This window comes from Heliangelus exortis, chromosome 1 (assembly GCF_036169615.1).
Source record: "Heliangelus exortis chromosome 1, bHelExo1.hap1, whole genome shotgun sequence".
In the NCBI taxonomy this organism is placed as follows: Eukaryota; Metazoa; Chordata; class Aves; order Apodiformes; family Trochilidae; genus Heliangelus; species Heliangelus exortis.
Window position 1 is genome coordinate 170,586,262 of NC_092422.1, and position 19,554 is coordinate 170,605,815.

General features: G+C 35.4%; 2 protein-coding genes across 3 annotated transcripts in view; one reads left to right on the forward strand and one right to left on the reverse strand.

Moving 5' to 3' along the window:
- LRRN3 (leucine rich repeat neuronal 3) overlaps positions 1-4,862 on the forward strand; it is a 34,809-nt gene extending 29,947 nt beyond the window's left edge. The window contains exon 2 of the mRNA XM_071733638.1: positions 1,819-4,862. Within this exon, the coding sequence (XP_071589739.1) occupies positions 2,170-4,296 (2,127 nt within the window). The 5' untranslated portion in view covers positions 1,819-2,169 and the 3' untranslated portion in view covers positions 4,297-4,862. The remainder of the gene's footprint in view (positions 1-1,818) is intronic.
- The window catches only part of IMMP2L (inner mitochondrial membrane peptidase subunit 2), a 432,733-nt gene that overhangs the window by 250,156 nt on the left and 163,023 nt on the right, over positions 1-19,554 (reverse strand). The window lies entirely within an intron of this gene.

Consider the following 19,554-nt stretch of genomic DNA (forward strand, 5'->3'; position numbering starts at 1 on the left):
GATTCCAGAAGTCAATTGGACATATGTATCAAGAACACAACTCAAATACTTTCCTCCTCTGGCCATCCTCTTTTTTTTCCCTACTTAGTACATTATACCTGTACATTTGGCACAGAATGATTTCTACACAGAACTTTAGTAAATGGAACAGTACTCCATGTACTTGTATCACTTTTTCTCCTGGTGGCAAAATTAAGAGCAAATTACCTGCATTAACTGTTCAATGCCAACATTTATTTTTCTGCAAGCCTCAAGGTTCATTTCATTTCCCAGAACAAAGGAACAGATTACATCCTTGCTATTTCAGTCAGCATGTCTTTGCATTTCAGTAAAAACAGGGCCATTTGTATAAAACATATTATTAATCCTCAGAACAGCAGAATGTTTTCTGAATGTTTATCTCACACATTGTCTGTTCACTTGATCACTATACTTATATGTTAAAATATTAAATCTCCTTAAATGTACGTTACACAAACAACAGTCTCAAAGACTCCCCAAATGTACTTCAAATTGGCCAATGCTCAAGTCACTCAACATGGTCAAAGACTTTTTCTCTCTGAACTGACATGAAATAACTACATGGTCAATGTGGAAAGGAAATGGAAATGGAAAAGGACAGGAAAGGAAAGGAAAAACGAAATCCAAAACCTTGACATTTGACTTCTGTAATTCTGTCTGTCTATAACAGCAACACCTCAAATGTTGTTTATCAATTCAATGAAGCATTGATCTTGCAGTTTGTAAACAACGTCACTGTGAATTTTAACACTGGATTCCATTTAAAGTTAGTGTAAAAACTATACTCTGAAGCAAATGAAGCAGTTGGTGTAATATTTCATACATGAAAACACAAAAGCAGCACAATGTATAGCCATAGGAAGGTTTTTCCCCCCAGAAAAAGCAACTACATATTAAAAATCTGTAGAGGACACATTTGATGTTACGATTTGCTAAGAGTTCAGTCTTAACTATAATTCAGGACATTTAAACAATCTAGAACTTCATAGCAAATTTCAGATTCCTACAGTGCCACAAAGAAACATTGCTAGTATATATTTTTATTCATAGCATGCTAAAGAAATTTTTCTGGTTTTATTATTCCTTGCAAATGAACTTATTGAAACCAAAATAAGCAAGTAATTTGCCAAGATTATGAGCTGTTTATAATGAGGTACATATATCTCCCTAAGTACTGCTTTAAAAAAAAAAATTAGTTTTCTTCCTAAAGAACAGCTACAAGAAGAATTAAAAAATGATAAAACCTGTAGATAATAGATTTTGTATATTTCTCTATAAATATATCTCAGAGACTTGCCTGACTGTCATCATTAGAAATGTGCATTAATTTAACCAGCCCTTTTTCCTTTGATTACAAATAAATTATGTCCTTCATATGTATAAATTTCATGTTCAAAAGTTAAATATTCATGCTCTGTAGGATTTTGCTCAGTATTTACATTTTCAAGGCCAACAGAACTCTGTCTGCTTCTAGTGATAACTGAAAGAATAAAAGAAAATATTTAAGAGGAGCATAAAATATGTAGAAAAATCTCACTGATACATTTTGCTTTATATTTTGTGGATCTTCATCCTCCTGTAGAGAAATGTTCCACTGGATGTATGACAAGCTACAATTCGGAAGATATATTATTCTATTAACTTCATTTCTGCTATCTGGGTACCACTACAATACTCTAGGCACCACAGTCATTTTCTTTTCTTACTTATAATAATTAACATGAGAGAGCAAAAGATGGCAAATTAATTTATAACTATAGTTTCTTGTACTAATTATTTCTTCTTATTATATTTTAGGTCATCCTGTCATTCCTGCAGGCACTAATCATTCATGGGATTTGAAGTTAATACTACTAAATAAATGAATTGCTTAATCTCCTATGACCATCTACACATACTTCATCTTTACAAAGGTTATCAATTTTATGTCATCAAGGACAGAGTGACCTTCGTTTCCACAAAATGCCTCTTACTACTGGACAAGATTGTTACAAATTTATCACTTATTCTCAGGAAGAAAGTCCTTCACGATCATCATTTGACAAATGCAAGTGTGTGTATTGTCAACTGACCAGATCATACTGAATTCCAAAACCATAACTGTGGAATACTAAGGGGTCTGTTACTTTTCTAAACATTTGAGCTAAGATGAAGGACATGCAACTCAAAATTAATTTCCTTCTTGGCCTAGTTATCACTGCTCTAGTACAAGCTGTAGAAAAAAAAGCAGACTGCCCAGAGTCATGTATATGCGAGATCAGACCATGGTTCACTCCCAGATCTGTGTATATGGAGGCTCCAACAGTGGACTGTAATGATTTAGGCCTTTTTAATTTTCCAGCCAGACTTCCTGCTGACACACAGGTTCTACTTCTTCAGACTAATAATATTGCAAAAATTGAACACTCGGTAGACTTCCCGGTGAATTTAACTGGTCTAGATTTATCTCAGAACAATTTGTCCTCTGTGACCAGTATTAATCTTATCAAGATGCCACAGTTGCTTTCAGTGTACCTTGAAGAAAACAAACTTACTGAACTCCCTGAAGAATGTTTCTCTGGACTCCACAATTTACAAGAGCTTTATATTAATCATAACCTGCTTTCTGTGATTGCACCAGGAGCTTTCATAGGCCTCAATAATCTTCTCAGACTTCATCTCAATTCAAATGGTCTGCAAATGATCAACAGGGAGTGGTTTGAAGCTACTCCTAACCTTGAAATTCTGATGATTGGTGAAAACCCAATCATCAGAATTGAAGATATGAACTTTAAGCCTCTTATCAATCTGCGCAGCCTAGTTTTAGCAGGAATAAATCTCACTGAAATACCAGATAATGCTTTGGTTGGCCTTGACAATTTAGAAAGCATCTCCTTTTATGACAACAGATTTGTTAGAGTGCCACACATTGCTCTCCAAAAGGCTACAAATCTTAAATTTCTGGATCTAAATAAGAATCCCATTAACAGAATACGGCGAGGAGATTTTAGCAATATGCTACACCTTAAAGAGCTAGGAATCAATAACATGCCTGAGCTGATTTCTATAGATAGCCTTGCTGTTGATAATTTGCCAGATTTAAGAAAAATAGAAGCTACCAATAACCCCAGATTATCATACATTCATCCAAATGCATTCTACAGACTTCCCAAGCTGGAATCCCTCATGCTCAACAGCAACGCGCTGAGCGCCCTGTACCGCAGCACGATTGAATCCTTGCCTAACCTCAAAGAAGTCAGCATCCACAGCAACCCCATCCGATGTGACTGTGTCATCCGCTGGATTAACATGAATAAAACCAACATTCGCTTCATGGAGCCAGAGTCTCTGTTTTGTGTAGACCCTCCGGAATTCCAAGGCCAGAATGTGAGACAGATACACTTCCGGGAAATGATGGAAATCTGTCTCCCTCTCATAGCCCCTGAAAGTTTTCCATCTACTTTGGATCTAAAAACTGGCAGCCATGTTTCTTTACACTGCAGAGCAACAGCAGAACCAGAACCTGAAATCTACTGGATAACACCATCCGGACATAAACTTTTGCCTAATACTATTTCTAATAAATACTACATCCATTCCGAAGGAACATTAGACATAAGTGACGTAACACAAAAAGAAAGTGGCTTATACACATGTATAGCAAGCAACTTAGTTGGGGCAGACCTGAAGTCAGTCATGATTAAAGTGGACGGCTCTTTCCCTCAGGACAGCAATGGATCTTTGAATATTAAAATAAAAGACATAAAATCTAATTCAGTTTTGGTTTCGTGGAAAGCAAGCTCTAAAATTCTCAAGTCCAGTGTCAGATGGACAGCCTTTCTGAAAGCTGAAAACTCTCAGGCTGCACAAAGTGCTCGAATACCATCTGATATAAGGGTATATAACCTTACACATCTAAATCCATCAACTGAATACAAAATTTGTGTAGATATTCCCACTATCTATTCACAGAATAAGAAACAATGCATCAATGTAACCACAAAAGGACCGGACTTGGCAATGAAAGGCCATGAAAAGAGCAACATAATAGGATTCCTTGCCTGCCTTGGTGCTCTTCTGGGAATCACCTCTGTGATATATCTCTACAACTGCATCTCACGAGAGATGAACTATGACGCTGGACACAGCTATCTAAAGAATTACCTGAAGAAACAATCTTTTTCACTCAATGAGCTTTACCCTCCTCTAGTCAGTCTTTGGGACACGGGCAAAGAAAAAAGCACATCAGTGGAAGTAAAAGCAACTGTAATAGGCGTACCAACCAATGTGTCATAAGTATATCAGTTTATTTCTGAAATAAAAAGCACATGACTGCATTTGTGCTGAATAAAAAGGCAACATGAAAAACTATTTCTTTTTGGAACTAGACACCTGAGCTCTGCCGCTGCTGACAAATGGTAATATGTACTGACTCAGTGGAAGAGAAGAATTTTAACTAACTGTCTTCTAAGGGTATTCTACCAACCAAATACAATTAATTTCATTTTCTAGAACTTTCATGGGACTTTCAAGTCTGGAATACAGTGCAAGTAGCCAAGAAGATTTTCTGTACTTTTTTTTTTTTAATTATATAAAAGTAGTGGAACTGAGCAATACCTCCTCCTGTGCTGTATTACAAACACTAGCCATGAGTTTTTGCAGTGAGCAGATATACTAGGATTGACACATGGTGTAATGAAATGGACAGATTCTGTAGAGTAGACACAGTGAGTATGTGGATTTTTTTTATGAGGAAAATACATTTTTGATTAAAATCAAAATAGTTTTTGCCTTGTTTGTTTCTAAAAAAAACAAAACATTCTGGGAGCTTTTTGTCTTGATAATAAACAAACTCATTCTAATGTCTGATAAAATATCTCTTTACATATTCTCTTAAAAAATGCCAATCTGAGTACATGAGGATCTTTTTGCTGGTTTAAGGGTGTATAACTGCAATAGACCACACAATAAATATTTTATAAAATATGTACCCATAATAATAACAACCATATTTTACACATTGCTTATTGTGGGAGGAAGGACAGAGAAGAAGAGTGGGAAGGAGACATAAGACTGAAAAGGAAATAGATTTTTAGCCACTGATTTTAGCAAGTTTTGAGCTGTTTTAGTATTTTCACAGAAGCTTGAAAACTTAATGTAATGTTTGGACTCAGACAATATAAATCCAATATTTTGTCCTCAGTCAAATGGATAATTCAGTTATTAATAACGTCTAAATTTTAGGCTGGCCATACAGGGAACTCAGATAGCTTGAACAGTTCAAATGATATTAGGGTTTTCTTTCTGAACCAGCACATTTCTGTTCAGCAATAACAACAACTGACCAGTTTATAAGCTTCCTCAGCTTTCACAATTAACAAGCAATAAATGCATGACAGAAACATTATCAGTAGAAATGAACTGAAACAAAATGAAAAGAGAACAATAAATACCTGACTACTCACATTGGAGTTAAGTTCTCACAGGAATAGGACTGGGCCCATAAGCAGTAAATATGCACAAGAAAACAATGATCAGAATGTTAATTTCAAGACAAATCCAATTCTGGTTTTGAAAAAATTACTACTCCTAAGCCCAGCAGAGAAAAGATATCTAACCATTAAGATACCTGATGAAAAATGAGGTATGTCCTGACAAAGAAAGCAACACCAAAATGTTTATGTTATTTCTATTCATATATACGAAAACAAGTAGGAAGAATTAAGAATAAAAATTATTATCTCTGAGTATTGTGCTTAAGGAAATAAATAGTCACAGAATGTATAAGTAGCTGGAATTACAAAGTAAATATAGGAGTAACAAACATTTCTTGTAAGTCTTTAGTAGATTTTAACATTTTTAAAACTCTATATTAATATAAATTTTATATTACAAGCCATGGTCAAAGTGAAAATTTCTGTGGAATCACTGAGTTTTTGTAGGTGGAAGAAAAAGAGTTACTTCTCCAAGTTAGATATTAATTTTTTCACTTATTTATAATATGTTGCATACTTCCAAAAAATATTATTGCTCTATAATCACTTACAATATGAAAACAATAATTTCATTTTACTCAGTGCCAATGAATCACTTGCTTTCATGTTAAAGACATCCTTTTTCTGGTTAAATCCCAGGATATTTAAGTTATGTAAAAGTAAAAAAAAAAAGAAGCTGTTAGGGGATATTCAAAGAGTCAACAAGTCCCACTGATGAAGGACAAATCTGATGAACAGTTGTGGCACACAAAGGTTTGTTGAGATCAGACAGAAAAATGCTGATCTGTCACAACAGATTTCAGCACCACAAAGGTAGCTCTGGGAGTGGAGCTTTCCCCTTAGCAAAATGGTGGCTCAAAGGGGACCCACCCACCATTGTATGTTTGCCTTTGGAATCAAGCCACATTTAGAACTTACAACACTTAGAGCTCAGAAGGGAGAATATAATTTTTTTTTCAGGCAGAAACAACTCTGTGTGATGTTATAAGAGAGCACACTAATGCAAGTTTAATGGGAAGCACTGGTAAGACTTTTCCCCATGATATAATAATTCCAGGCTTTATTTAAGTTACTAGATTTCTCATTAAGAGTTTTCATTGATGGATAAAATGCATTTTTTCATAGAAGAATTTTCACCTTAAACATTAAGATATGTAACTAGATAAACCTCACAAACATTTGAACCATTCTATACTCAATACTGATATCAAATGAAAACACACCTTTATATTTTAAGAAACTGATTACCCTTTTGACACTTGTTATATATAATTCCATTTTCTTTTTTACTCCTAAAATAGAGAAATATGACTGCATTTTCTTAAAGGAGTTCTGCAATCCTTCTCTCACATGACTTTGATAAAGCCATTTTACAACTTTATACCTTAATTTCTCTGAAATATGCTGAGCTTTTGCCTTCAGCATGTTAACAAACTGCCTCTTCTGTAACTAATCATTGTTGAGTAACCCTCTTTGTTTGTGCAAATATACTGTCACTGCTAACACTCCAAAGTGAAGCTTTTAGAAATACTAGAAAAATGTCCATAAAAACAGGGTCAGCAGTTTATCTACAATAGGTTATGAAATCACAGAAATTTTGAGTTCCTCATAGAATAAAATATTTGTGGTTTGGTAGGAGTGCTTAACTGATGGGGTACAAAGAAGGAATACAATTGCAATAATTAGAACAGAAATATCCTTTACAAAGTTCTCAATCTTACCAAAGGATTTGCAGAAAGAAATGCTTCCAGATTTAGATTTAAACTTTTAAAACATATACTTACTAGCATATTCAAGTTAATATCATCATCCACTTATTCATGAAGGTTTATGTCAACAGCAGTGCAATTCTTCAGTAATCAGAGATTTTATGTATCTTCAAATTGACATTTTACATGTTTCTAATAAAATTCTGTTTCTTGTAAGAACATGTTAAAGGCAAAAAGCATATTGGAGGTGAGACCACTTAAATAAGTTTTCAACATGCATATTGTTCAATGAATGGTTGTTTGATCCTTTTATTACATACACGTCTGTGCACTTGTGAAGTATTTCTATTAGCAACATATTATCCTCAAAGCAGATCTTTATCTCATTATAACTGTATTGCATTTTATCTACTATACAGTAGTTGTAAAACACATGACAGTGCTTTCAATTGCAGTCAACCACCTACTATCCATATAAACACAACTATAATCTCTACACAGAAACATCTCTCTGGTATTAGCCTAACAAATCTCTTGAAAGATTCATTATTGCTCCATAACCAAAGACAATCTTCATGTTAAAATCCTGACAGAAGATACGGGTGAGCAGAGGGATTCTTGCATAGCTGTGTGTAAAAAGTGATATTCCTTCCTCAGATATACTGCTCTATAAATCTGAGGGTCCTGGAAGGAATAAATCCACCTCTTATCCTTAGATATCTCAGAAAAAAAAAGGTGCCTATATAGTCTTGAAAATATAGTCTTGAAAATAAGTTCACCTACCAGACAGCACCAGAAGAATTGATGTTTTAGAGAGAAAAAACTGAAAAGAATTTGTCAGATTTAAGGAGTACAATTCTTACTAATAAACTGAAAGGAGTAAGTCCAGAGGTGTGGCACTGACAAGAAACTTCACGTAACAGAATGTGAACAGTAAGTATGAAAAGTTCAGTATGAAAACTACTGAAGATGTTTTGAAGGACACAGTTAAATGGAACAGAGAAAATGGCCACTGAACACCAACCAGTAGAGACCAACCAAGACCAACAATTCACCTTATGCTACAGATGAGAAATGTGTCTGGAAACTGATTACAAATTGCATGCAGTTTTTATGGAAGCAAGAAACAAGATGATTAGAAACATATCCAGAGTGAAAAATTTCTGGTGTTGCCTACTGAGGACCATGAGACTTTACAGTAACATACAAGAAAGGACATCTTAAATAAAATTTTTGGGGAAGCAATAGATACAAGTTATTCTTTCCGGACACCTTTGGATCTCACAAGCAACAGTAGAAAAATATTGGAATCAACTGCTGTGTACGGAAAAAATGCATCTATCTGGAATATTGATTGACCAATAACCAATAATTTGGAACAATTGGTTCCAAACAAATTGCTTTGGTAGTTCAGTTGGTAGGCATACCAAATGTGTAATTTGAATAGTTTCCAGTTTAACACCACTGAAAATAATTGGTGCCCATCTTCTCTGGAAAAGGCTACATAGATATTGAGGGGAAATCCTAGGCTAAAACAGAAGAAGAGAAGGATTATCACAAAAAAAGTTATCCTAATATTCAGTAAACATAAAATCAAGACATTGAAAGCAAAAATTAACGTAGATGTTCAAGTTTGTGAAGCTAAAAAAACCTAGTCAAACTTCATTTCCAATTCTAGAAGTTGCATATTAAACAACAGAATTACAATTACTCATTTATATGGATTAATTCGATTCGAGTTATTACTGAAACCTGGCAAGATTTGCATGATTCAAATATTAAAATACACTACCATAACCAGCCTAGTGAGAACTGCACTTTGAAACTGAGACTGAACTATTCACTTCAGGTTCAATAAAAATTCTGAAGGAGTTGAGTCCTGTTCACTTTCTGTGTTATAGAACAGTGTGAAAGTGTTATAATGTATCTGACTAAATTTTGTTCATGATTATCTGCACTTCAGTTTTCCTAGACAAAATACTTAAGCATCATTTGTAAATAGCATGAGCATACAGCAGAATTAGTAATGAATAATGAAAACTGACCCAATGACACAGGAGTGACAATGGTTATGCTATTCTTCTGCTTACACTGAGTAGTGTTTCACTTCTATAGCCAGGGATTTCAAAAGATATGAAGTCTGATTTTGAAATCTTTTTGGTCCACCCCTCCTAACATTGTTATTGCTCCAAAGGACATATGTCCTCTTACATCTCATAAGCCTTATTAGTCCTGTATGTCTATCCCTGGTAACCCAGAGAATCAAAAAAGAAGTCTAGATGCTCATATTTAGGTAAGTAACTAAGTACAGCCACATAGTTAAAAGAAATCGTACTATATTCCAAAGAAATTTAGCTGTTTGATGGAAACTAATTTTTATCTAAAATTTTATTTTGTAGTTAAGGAAGCCCATTCCTATTTAGAGAAAAAAAGCAAAAAACAAGCAAAAAAAAAAGATGCAGGGGAAGATCCATCATTCTTGGAAAATTAAAAATGGTTTTAAAGAATCACAGGATCGTCAGAGTTGGAAGGAACCTCTAGAGATCACCTAACCTAGCTCTCCACTAAAGCAGGATCATTTAGAGCACATTACACAGGAACACATCCAGGGGGGTTTTGAATATCTCCTGAGAAGGGGACCCCACAACCTCCCCCTGGGCAGCCTGTGCCAGTGCCTTGGCACACTCAGAGTAAAGAAGTTTTTCTTATGTTTAAATGGAACTTCCTATGTTCCAGCTTGTGCCAGTTGCCCCTCATTCTGTCACTGGGAACAACTGAGAAAAGTCTGGCTCCATCTTCCTTGCACCCACCCTTTAGATACTTTTATACATTAGCAAGGTCTTCCTACAGCCTTCTCTTCTCCAGGCTAAATATCCTCAGCTCTCTCAGTCTTTATTAATATGAGAGATGCTCCAGTCCCCCCAGTCACCTTCATTGCCCTCTGGTGGACTCTCTAGTAGGTCCCTGTCTCTCTTGAGCTGGGAAGCCCAGAACAGGATGCAGTACTCCAGATGTGGCCTCACCAGGGCACAGTAGATGGGGAGAATGACCTCCCTCAACATACTGGCCACACTCTTCCTAATGCAACCCAGGATTCTGTTGGCCTTCTTGGCAATAAGGGCACACTGCTGGCTCATGGATAATTTACTATCTACCAGGACCTCCAGATCCTCCTCCTCAGCTTCCCACCAGGTCCACCTCTACCCTATATTGGTGCTTGGGGTTCTTCCTCCCCAGGTGCAGGACCATACACTTGCTCTTGTTGAACCTCATTAGTTTCTTCTCTGCCCAGCTCTCCAGCCTGTCCAGGTCACTGTGGATGGCAACACAGCCCTCTAGAGTGTCAGCCACCCCTCCCAGCTCTGTATCATCAGTGAACTTGCTGAGGGTACACTCTGTTCCCTCAGCCAGGTCCTTGATGTATATGTTGAACAAGACTGGACCAAGTATTAACCCCTGTTGGACACTGCTGGTTACAGGCCTCCAGCTCTACCCCACTCCATTGGTCACCACCCTCTGAGTTCTGTCACACAGCCAGCTCTCAACACACCTCACTGCCCACTCCTCTAGCCCACACTTCCTGAGCTTCTTAAGAAGGATGATAAGGGAGACAGTATCAAAAGCCCTGCTGAAGTCAGGGTAGATAACATCCGCTGCTCTCCTCTCATCTAGCCAGACAATAACAATGTCACAGAAGGCAATCAGGTTGGTCAAGCATGATTTCCCTTGGGTGAATCCATACTGACTTCTCCCAATGACATTCTTTGCTTTCACAAGTTTTGTGACACCATTCAGAATGATTTTTTCTGACCCCTTATGAGGGAAAGAGGTGAGACTAACAGTTTGTGTTCCCTGGGTCCTCCTTCTTGCCCTTTTTGAAGACTGGAGTGGCACTTGCCCTCCTCCAGTCCTCAGGCACTTCTGCTGTTCTCCATGATCGCTCAAAAATTATGAAGGGTGCCTGGCAATAACATCTGACAGCTCTCCCAGAACTCATGTATGCATCCCATGATGGGCCACAGATTTATGGACATCCAGTCTGGCTAAGTGGCCTCTAATCTGGTCCTCCTCTACCGAGGGAAAATCTTCCTCACTCCAGACCTTATCTCTTCCCTCCAGGGTCTGGGATTCAAGAGGGTTGGATTTTGCAGTGAAGGCTGAAGCAAAGGTGGTGTTCAATAACTCTGCCTTCCCTGTGTCTTCTGCCACTATGGCACTGCTTAATTCATCAGTGGGTCTACATTTCCCCTACTCTTCCTTTTTTTATTGATGTTTTGGAAGAAACCCTTTTGTTGTCCTTGATACTCTTTGCCAGCTTTAGTTTCAAATGGGCCTTAGCTTTCCTCATTGCATCCCTGCATTCTCTGACTACCTTTTTATATTTCTCCCAAGTGCTCAGTCCTGTTTTCCACATTCTGTAAATTTCCTTCTTCCCTTTAATTTAATCCATGCAGGTTTTATACTATGTCCTTAGGAAGAAGCTGTTTACATTTGCCAAATTACAAGAACAGATACAAGTATTTATACAATATGAATTTAAAAAAAAAAAAAACAAAATAATAATTAAAAAACCCGAACAAGCATGAAATGTGAAACGAAACGCTGATATGAAATGTTGATATTCTTGTAGAACCTTTAATATTCATTGAGCTGACCATTTTGTATTTTTAAAAGTTCCATTTGAAAATGTTTTATTCTTTCAAAAGCTCATCACACAAAGACTTTCAAGTATAATACTCATCCCACAATGACATTCAAGGCTGTAAATCAACAGTCTTCAAAGCAACTCAGTCTTTTATTAAGTTACTCCTTCCTCCAGACGAAGCTGAAAACTAAAAATGAAATTCATTTGGCAGCTAAAACATGCTTTTCAAATCTCTCTCACTTGCGTTTTTTCCAATTATTTTTAAACTTTTTTTTTCCCCAAGTCCTTTTTTATGCCTTTATGCAAATGCTCCATTTTAATCCTTTCCATGCTTATGGGTCTTTGGTTATTTTCTGCTACTATTTTTGCCAGACTGTCATGTAATTTCCAACACTGCCAGTAAGGACAGATGTTGTCTGACTTAACAAAAAAGTTATCAAGCAGACATCATATTTGCAGGCAAAATATTAGAATACCTAAATACAAATATTAAAAAATGAATTATTAAAGAAAACAATGGTGTAAAACTAATCAGCAAATGAGATTAAATAACTTTTGAGGAAACAAAGCATAAAAATGTAATAACATGAAAATAATAACAATAATAACATGGGAGCAAGATAAAGATGAAAGGGTAGGCAATTTGGGCAGATGGCCTATTTCTGATCCTAAAATAGCTGATGTACATTTTAACATTACAGTTTATAAGAGTGGAAAACAACTCCATCTGCCTCACTGTTACGTAGCTATTATTCATTATTTTCCTTAATAACAATTTCATGCTGTGCTCCGAACAGCCATAATGCTTTTGGGAATCACAAAGCTTCAGGCTGAACATATTCAGGTGTGGAGAGCAGCTTAGAATACATGGCCAAAAGAATAGGATATTAAATAACATAAAAATTGTAGCTTCTTCAGATAAGGTCATTTACATTTATATTTCTACAAAATATCCCTCCCGATATGCAAGCTTGGGTTTTTCCTCTCAAGATGAATACACTGATTCTCTCCCAACTATTCAAAGTATACAGACACCTGATATCTCCATCAATAAACAGTATTTCCTTTAGTAAGAATTTTCTTCTTACTAAGAAAATAAGGAAAGTATATGGAAAAATACTTCCATATGGAAATATCTTGTTAGAAGCAGGTGGATTTGATGAGAAGAATTTTGCTAGCCAGACAGACAGCTCTCAGGTACCTATTTATGATGTTTATGAACCTATTTATGATGTTTTTTAAGGACTAAATTCACTAATCATGGTTACCAGTGACATCACAACAGTGAAAGAATTACTGTGTTTGTCTTTTCAAGCCTATCAGTTACACCATCAGGATCATTAGACCCGGAAGGACAAATAAATAAATGCGGATTTTATCTCTTCAAGAGATAAAACCATTACTCACATAAGAGTGAGGCATGACCAAACTGAGGTGTGCAACAGCATGGACAATACAAAACTGAGTAGAAAAGAAATGCCATTTTTCAAGATAACTGAATAACTAGGAAACAGAAAAACAAATCTCAAAGCTTTTCTTAGAGTTAATTAGCTGTGCTTCAGAACCCTAGCAGAAAAGGAATATGCTGCCTTTAAAGGTAGAATCAACATGAGCTTTGCACTGTCCAAAGACAGATAAACCTCAAAAAAAATATTAAAAAAAAAAACAACACTAATTTTGAGAAAGCAGTGATTATAGTCTTCATCTATGCACATTTATTCCAGTCCAGGCCTAGATTCTATAAAGAAAGCATTTTAGTATTCATTATTTTACTTCACTTGTCAAAGGGCTTACAGTTCTGTAGTGTATGAATGCAAGTCAGATTCCTTGAGATGCTGTTGGGAATAATATTTGAGGGCATAATCTTGTCAGAAATTCTTATTTTTTTTGTATGAAATTGTACTGTTAACATTTATAATATCTTTTTTGCTTCTGTCTCTAGCATGAACTTCAGTTAAATTTAAACAGCTGAATACTTCATAGCATCCAAGAAATGAAGTTGCTGTCTGAAGACTACTAAAAGGATGCTAAAAGACAATGCTTTGATATAATAGTGGAATGATTTTATGGGACACAGAACCATATGATGAAAATTGTCTATTCCTATATATTCTAATATTTAAATGGAAGACAAGAGGGCTACAAATAGTGTTAGAATCATCACTTTTACAAGAAGTACAATAACCACACAACATACAAAACCACCATTAAAAGTTAGTTGCTTTAGAATGCTTAGACTATCATAACCAATCTACAGATAATCAGCTATGTGTTTCTTTACATAGCAGGTAATAGAAGTATCAAATTAAATCAAATTTTCAATATCAATTACACTCTTTGATTAATTTATCTTACCTTAACATTTATCTTACCTTAACATATATATTAAAATATGTATTATTTAAGTAGCTATTTAAAAATGCATTTTTGTCTAGCTAATCAAACTACTGTGTAAACAGCAGTGTAAAGATAGCTTCTGAGAAAAAGTTATACAAATCCATTTTATATTAATTTGACTTGACACACTAAAAGGTGGTCACATGCATTTTACCACTTCACTACTGGTCTCGTGACTTAAAAATTATTTACCAATCTTAACATTAAAGTATTACATAATTTATTTCATAAATTCTGTGCACATCTTTATGAGAAGTATATGCCCATTTTCAGCAAACTAAGTGCTATCTTGATTATTTGTGTGCCACACAACATATTCCAAAACAGGACACTGCTTTCTCCTAGAACACCTGCTTGCTCAAGTTTGCCTATCTATACCTAAATTATATAACATATGCACATCATTATCCCAATTAGAAGATTTCAGTACTCAAGCTGGGCTGAAATGCACTCCCATGACTTCTAGACTCTCAGTTTGACAAGTCTTGTGCCAAGCCACACTTGGCAGGTGGATTGGACAAGATCATTTCTAGAGGCCCCTTCCAACCCCTAACATTCTATGATTCTATGATTCAAAGTCCAGCCACAACACTTATAAATGTACATCTATGTTACCATGTCCAAATCACTCTGCTGTATTTCAGGAGCACGTTACACAGGATGATTTCAAATCAAAATTAATTCATTTTCTTTCCAGGAACTTCAACCTCTCTCACCCTTCATATTTACTCCATTCATTTAACATTAATCTACAGTTTCACAAAAAAATCACACCATGGGCCTGCAGCACTCCTTTTTTAACAGCTTTCTACTTCATTAACGTTTTATCTTTTTCCCAGTCTCCTATAAAACATATTTCTGGAGTACCTTTTTAATGCTATTTGTTATAATTTTATAATTTACAATTATGTGAAAAAAGAGAACAGGTGAATTGTTCTGGGGGTTTAAGTGCAAATTTCAAGTGTAGCCAGAGGAAAACTGAAAGCCTGAAAATCCTACAGTCTTGTCCTCCACTTGTTTCAGCAGTCAACTCTTCTTAAATGATAGTATGTTAATTGAAGTTCAATTTCTCTCCCTTGGTCTTAGAAAAGTTGATTGATCTGGAGGATGTCCACTACAACTAGAGTAATTTTAAGTTATTTTAGCTTGTTAATGTCTAGATTATTAGAAAAAGAAAATGAAAAGAAAATAAATCTATTATTCATGCAGGCTTTCAACAGTATTTTGCAATGTATTAGTACACACTGGTAAACATGCTACACCAAAGCACATAGAACAAAGAGAAAAGCCTCCTGCTGCCCTGAACATTGCTTAGCTGAATAGTTTCAAATAAAAGGAACAAAAAGCATATTGTAAAAGTGTTATTTGTTCTCTACCACATCAGGAGGCAGATAAGTGCCCACCAGTAACTCTTTATAAAGAAGAAGAGTTTAGATGCAAAACTTGTATTTAATTTAACAGGTACTGTACTCTGACCTGTTTGGGTGTTTTCAACACTACTGAGCATGCCCCTGACTCATCAGAAGCCTGGCCCCATAAACCAAACCATCTTACTCATAGCCCTCAAAAATTATCATATACATGGCCTCACTAAATACAATGGAAAGGTAAGATACATCATTAACTTAATTGAAACCTTTACACATATTCTTAATTAAAAAATGGGAAAAGAACAATTTTATTTAAACTGCTTACATTAGAATACGTTGTGGAGAGCAACTGTCTCAGGATTAAATAATTCAATATCCATCAAAGACATTTTAGATTGTCTGGAATTTTAAGTACCAGAAAAGGATGTTCAGATGCATGTTCAGATATTATCTAATTACAAACAAAAGCAATATGCTACATAATATATTTTAAACAACTTTATTTTAAGATACCAGAAATAATGCAGATTTCCTTCAGTTTTTTTCTTCTCCTGACAAAAAAAAGTTTACCAGAGCCGCCTGATGGTGTTAATACCTCTAACTATCAATTATCTTCCTACGGGATTTCTAAGGCTTCAGCTTGTCTTCCTCCTCCTTTTGTCTCCCTCATTTGAAAATTATTTTATGCTTCAATTATCTTACATGTGAAAGTTCCTTGTCTTCGTGTCTCATGCAACATCATTCTCCCACTATCAGCATCTCTTGTTTAACATTTTGGCACAGTAGTCTACTTCTCCCTTCCCAAAATTAATATTAAAGCACACTGAATGTCTATAAAATAATGTAAATTCTCCTTCCTAGAACCCTGACATAAAATATGCCAAACTGTATATATAATGGGATGACTTTCCAATGACTAGAGGTTTACTTTAATCAAAAGCATGGAAACTAACTCATAAATATTCAGAAAACAGAGAAAAAGTCTAAGGAAGGAAAAAAATATTTAAAACAAAAATCGTAAATTATAAACCTTTTAATGCATTGCTAAGAATCAAGTGAAGACCATGTAATTATTACAAATAAAAGTGAGGAAAAATCAGAAGCTGTAGATAATGAATGGCAGAAAAGTCACTGGTAAAAAACAAATCGTAACACAGGATGATAAACATATTTTATAACACACCAGCAAATAAGAGAGCTGGAAATACATGGTTAAGGAGGACAGAAATTCTAAAAGATCAGGTTCACAACAGCATCAAATCAAAATAGGCTGAATGAACAAAGAGGTGCTATAAGTAGTTTCAATTCAGTAGTTTTTAGTGAAGCAGAAAAGTAGGGCAGAGGAAAAATAATTGAAAATGAACATGTGAAGACACTGGGTTCCACAGCCCACCCATGTAACATAAGAATTAAAGGTAGCAAGGGAAGAGTCAACAGTTGGAAGTGAATTTTGAGCAGGAGGAAGTTAGGCAGGAGTATGTGCTATGGTTTGGCCAAAATATTTCTGGCCAAAAGCTGTAAGAAGCCTGATCTTATAAGTATTATGAAATCAATAGGAAACAAATTATAATTTCCATACCTGATGAGTCATAATTCACCAAGTGTCAAGGAAAAAGCTGCAATATTAATAGTAAAATATAGAGTACAAAAATATTTATTAGAAAGTGAAAAATATTTATTAAAAATTAAAAGAAGTAAATGCTTAAGCAATGAAGAAGAGCATGCTTGGAAATTCTGGTTAAAATGAGGAAGGCAGCTACAACAGGTAGTGTCATTTGGGAGGTCTGAAAAGACAACTGAAAGCTGATAACTTTATGTTATAAAGCAAATACTTTCATAAAGAAATCTCAGAGGGAAGGAGACACTACAGTCACTATTTAAAGACAGAGCTCAGGGTCCAGAAGCTGTTTGACAGTATCAGTTATAATGCTACTAATAACCAATTAAGAGGTTTTTTCTAATTTTTTTCACCTAAACATTACCAGAGCCACAGCAATTTTAATTGTTGCTTTTAAGAAGCCTCAAAGTTCTTTAAGAAGAATTAATTCTGAAGTATTAACTAAAGAAATCCATTCAAAGGCAATTACAAAAGACACTGGCATGTATTCAAGTTTGTTCTAAATCATACCCAAAGCAAGTTGTATTCCACTAAAAGAGAAGCCAATCATTGTCACACAAAATAAAAGCTTGAAGAAAAAGAAAAGGGAGGTGCAGGAGAAGAGGGGAGAAAAAAAAGAAAACAAACCCAATACAATTAAGTAGACGAAAAATGAAAGACAAGAATTATTGCATTTAACATTAAGCTATGCGAGTTAAATTACTATGTTTAAGTCGTATATTAAAAAAACTTACAGATGTAAAAGAGGAAGATAGAACACAGTAACAGAGTCTTTTTTATTATTATTATTATTATTATTTCTTAAAAAAAAAAAAACCTGTAAGTATTAGTAAACTAACTAAAAATTCAGTGAAAACTTGCTAGTAAGAGAAACTGAATAAGCCAGCAGGGCCAACCTGTTGAGTCTCTCAGGATATCAGTAACACAAACCTTAAGAACTTGGAAAGGCAAAGACTACTTTACAACATGAAAATATTTCCAAAGTCATCCACAGTTAACATCCATCCCAAACAATACCTTGTTCAGAGACTCAGATAGTCCACTGGAAATGCTGCAGCTAATAACAATAAAATGGACAGCTGGGAAGAGTAGGTGGAAAAAGAACATAAAAAAGAAACAAAAAGACACAACAAGAATTAAAAATGGAGACAGAATCCACCTATTCCTTCAGGAAAATTCCCAAAAACATACATGAAAGAAGGCATCAGAAATCAGGACATTCAGTCTCAAAGGAGAAAGCTGATAAAAAGTAGAGCTTATAAATGCATATGAGGTAATTCTGTTGGCTAGTGTGAATAATGAACACATTAAAAAATAAATGTTCTGGTAAGCTAAGCTACAGACATATTAAGTTCTGATTATTAAGCAATCAATTAACTATCAAATACATACACAGGAATAAAATGATAGTTACACTCAAACCACAACCTTTGCCTAGCTTATTATCCTGTCTCTGATACCATTCAACTGAAATTCCTAGAGAAGAGCACAGGGTCAGTGTGACTTGTCATGACTCTTTCCAGTAATAGATGGCACCATGTCCTCAAATTTCCAGACATCAGAGACTTCCCAACCCAGGAGAACTTTCATGTTCAACAGCCTTTCATGGACTCTTCTCTTACAAATTCATCTGAAGCAGTTTTTCACTCTGTGTAAATGTTTTAAGATTCAAAGCCCTGTCCTGATGTGCCAATGAGTTCTAACAATGTTTTAACACCAGAGTAAGGAGATATGTGATTTTCTGCAGCCAGATGCAATTATAGAGGTGGGGTTTTTTTAGTAGACACAAAGGGAACAAAACATTTTTCCTTTAAACTAAAGGGTCAACGGTCTCAAATATCTGGTAAAACTTACTTTTGAATTTCATTGTAGCCAACATCCTAATAGGGACAGGTGGAGTGACTCTAATAAACTAATCAGTGAAAATAAAGCATTGTAAACCAACATCCTCGAGTTCATTAAACAATGATTAGACTGTTGCCCTGGGTCTGAAATCCACCAAGGTGGCTCAAGGAAAGACACTGCCTCCCCTAGCACTTTGCAATATAAATATAAGTATTGCCTGAAGAGGTGTTAAGATTTGTTCTGGGACAGAGAGGAAAAAGAATTTGGGGACTGTGTAAAATTTATTATGGGCTGTTGTAAACAGAAGGAGGAAAGGAAGAAGGAAAGAATCGAGGTGCCAGCAGCTGTAGAAAACCAGGGCCCAGGGCCCAGTTCTGTGTGGAACATCTAAAACCCCTGTGTAGCAGATGGGCCTGGACATGAGCAAGACTCCAATTCCGATCAGGAGGATGGGGAAACAGGGTCAGGCTGTCCG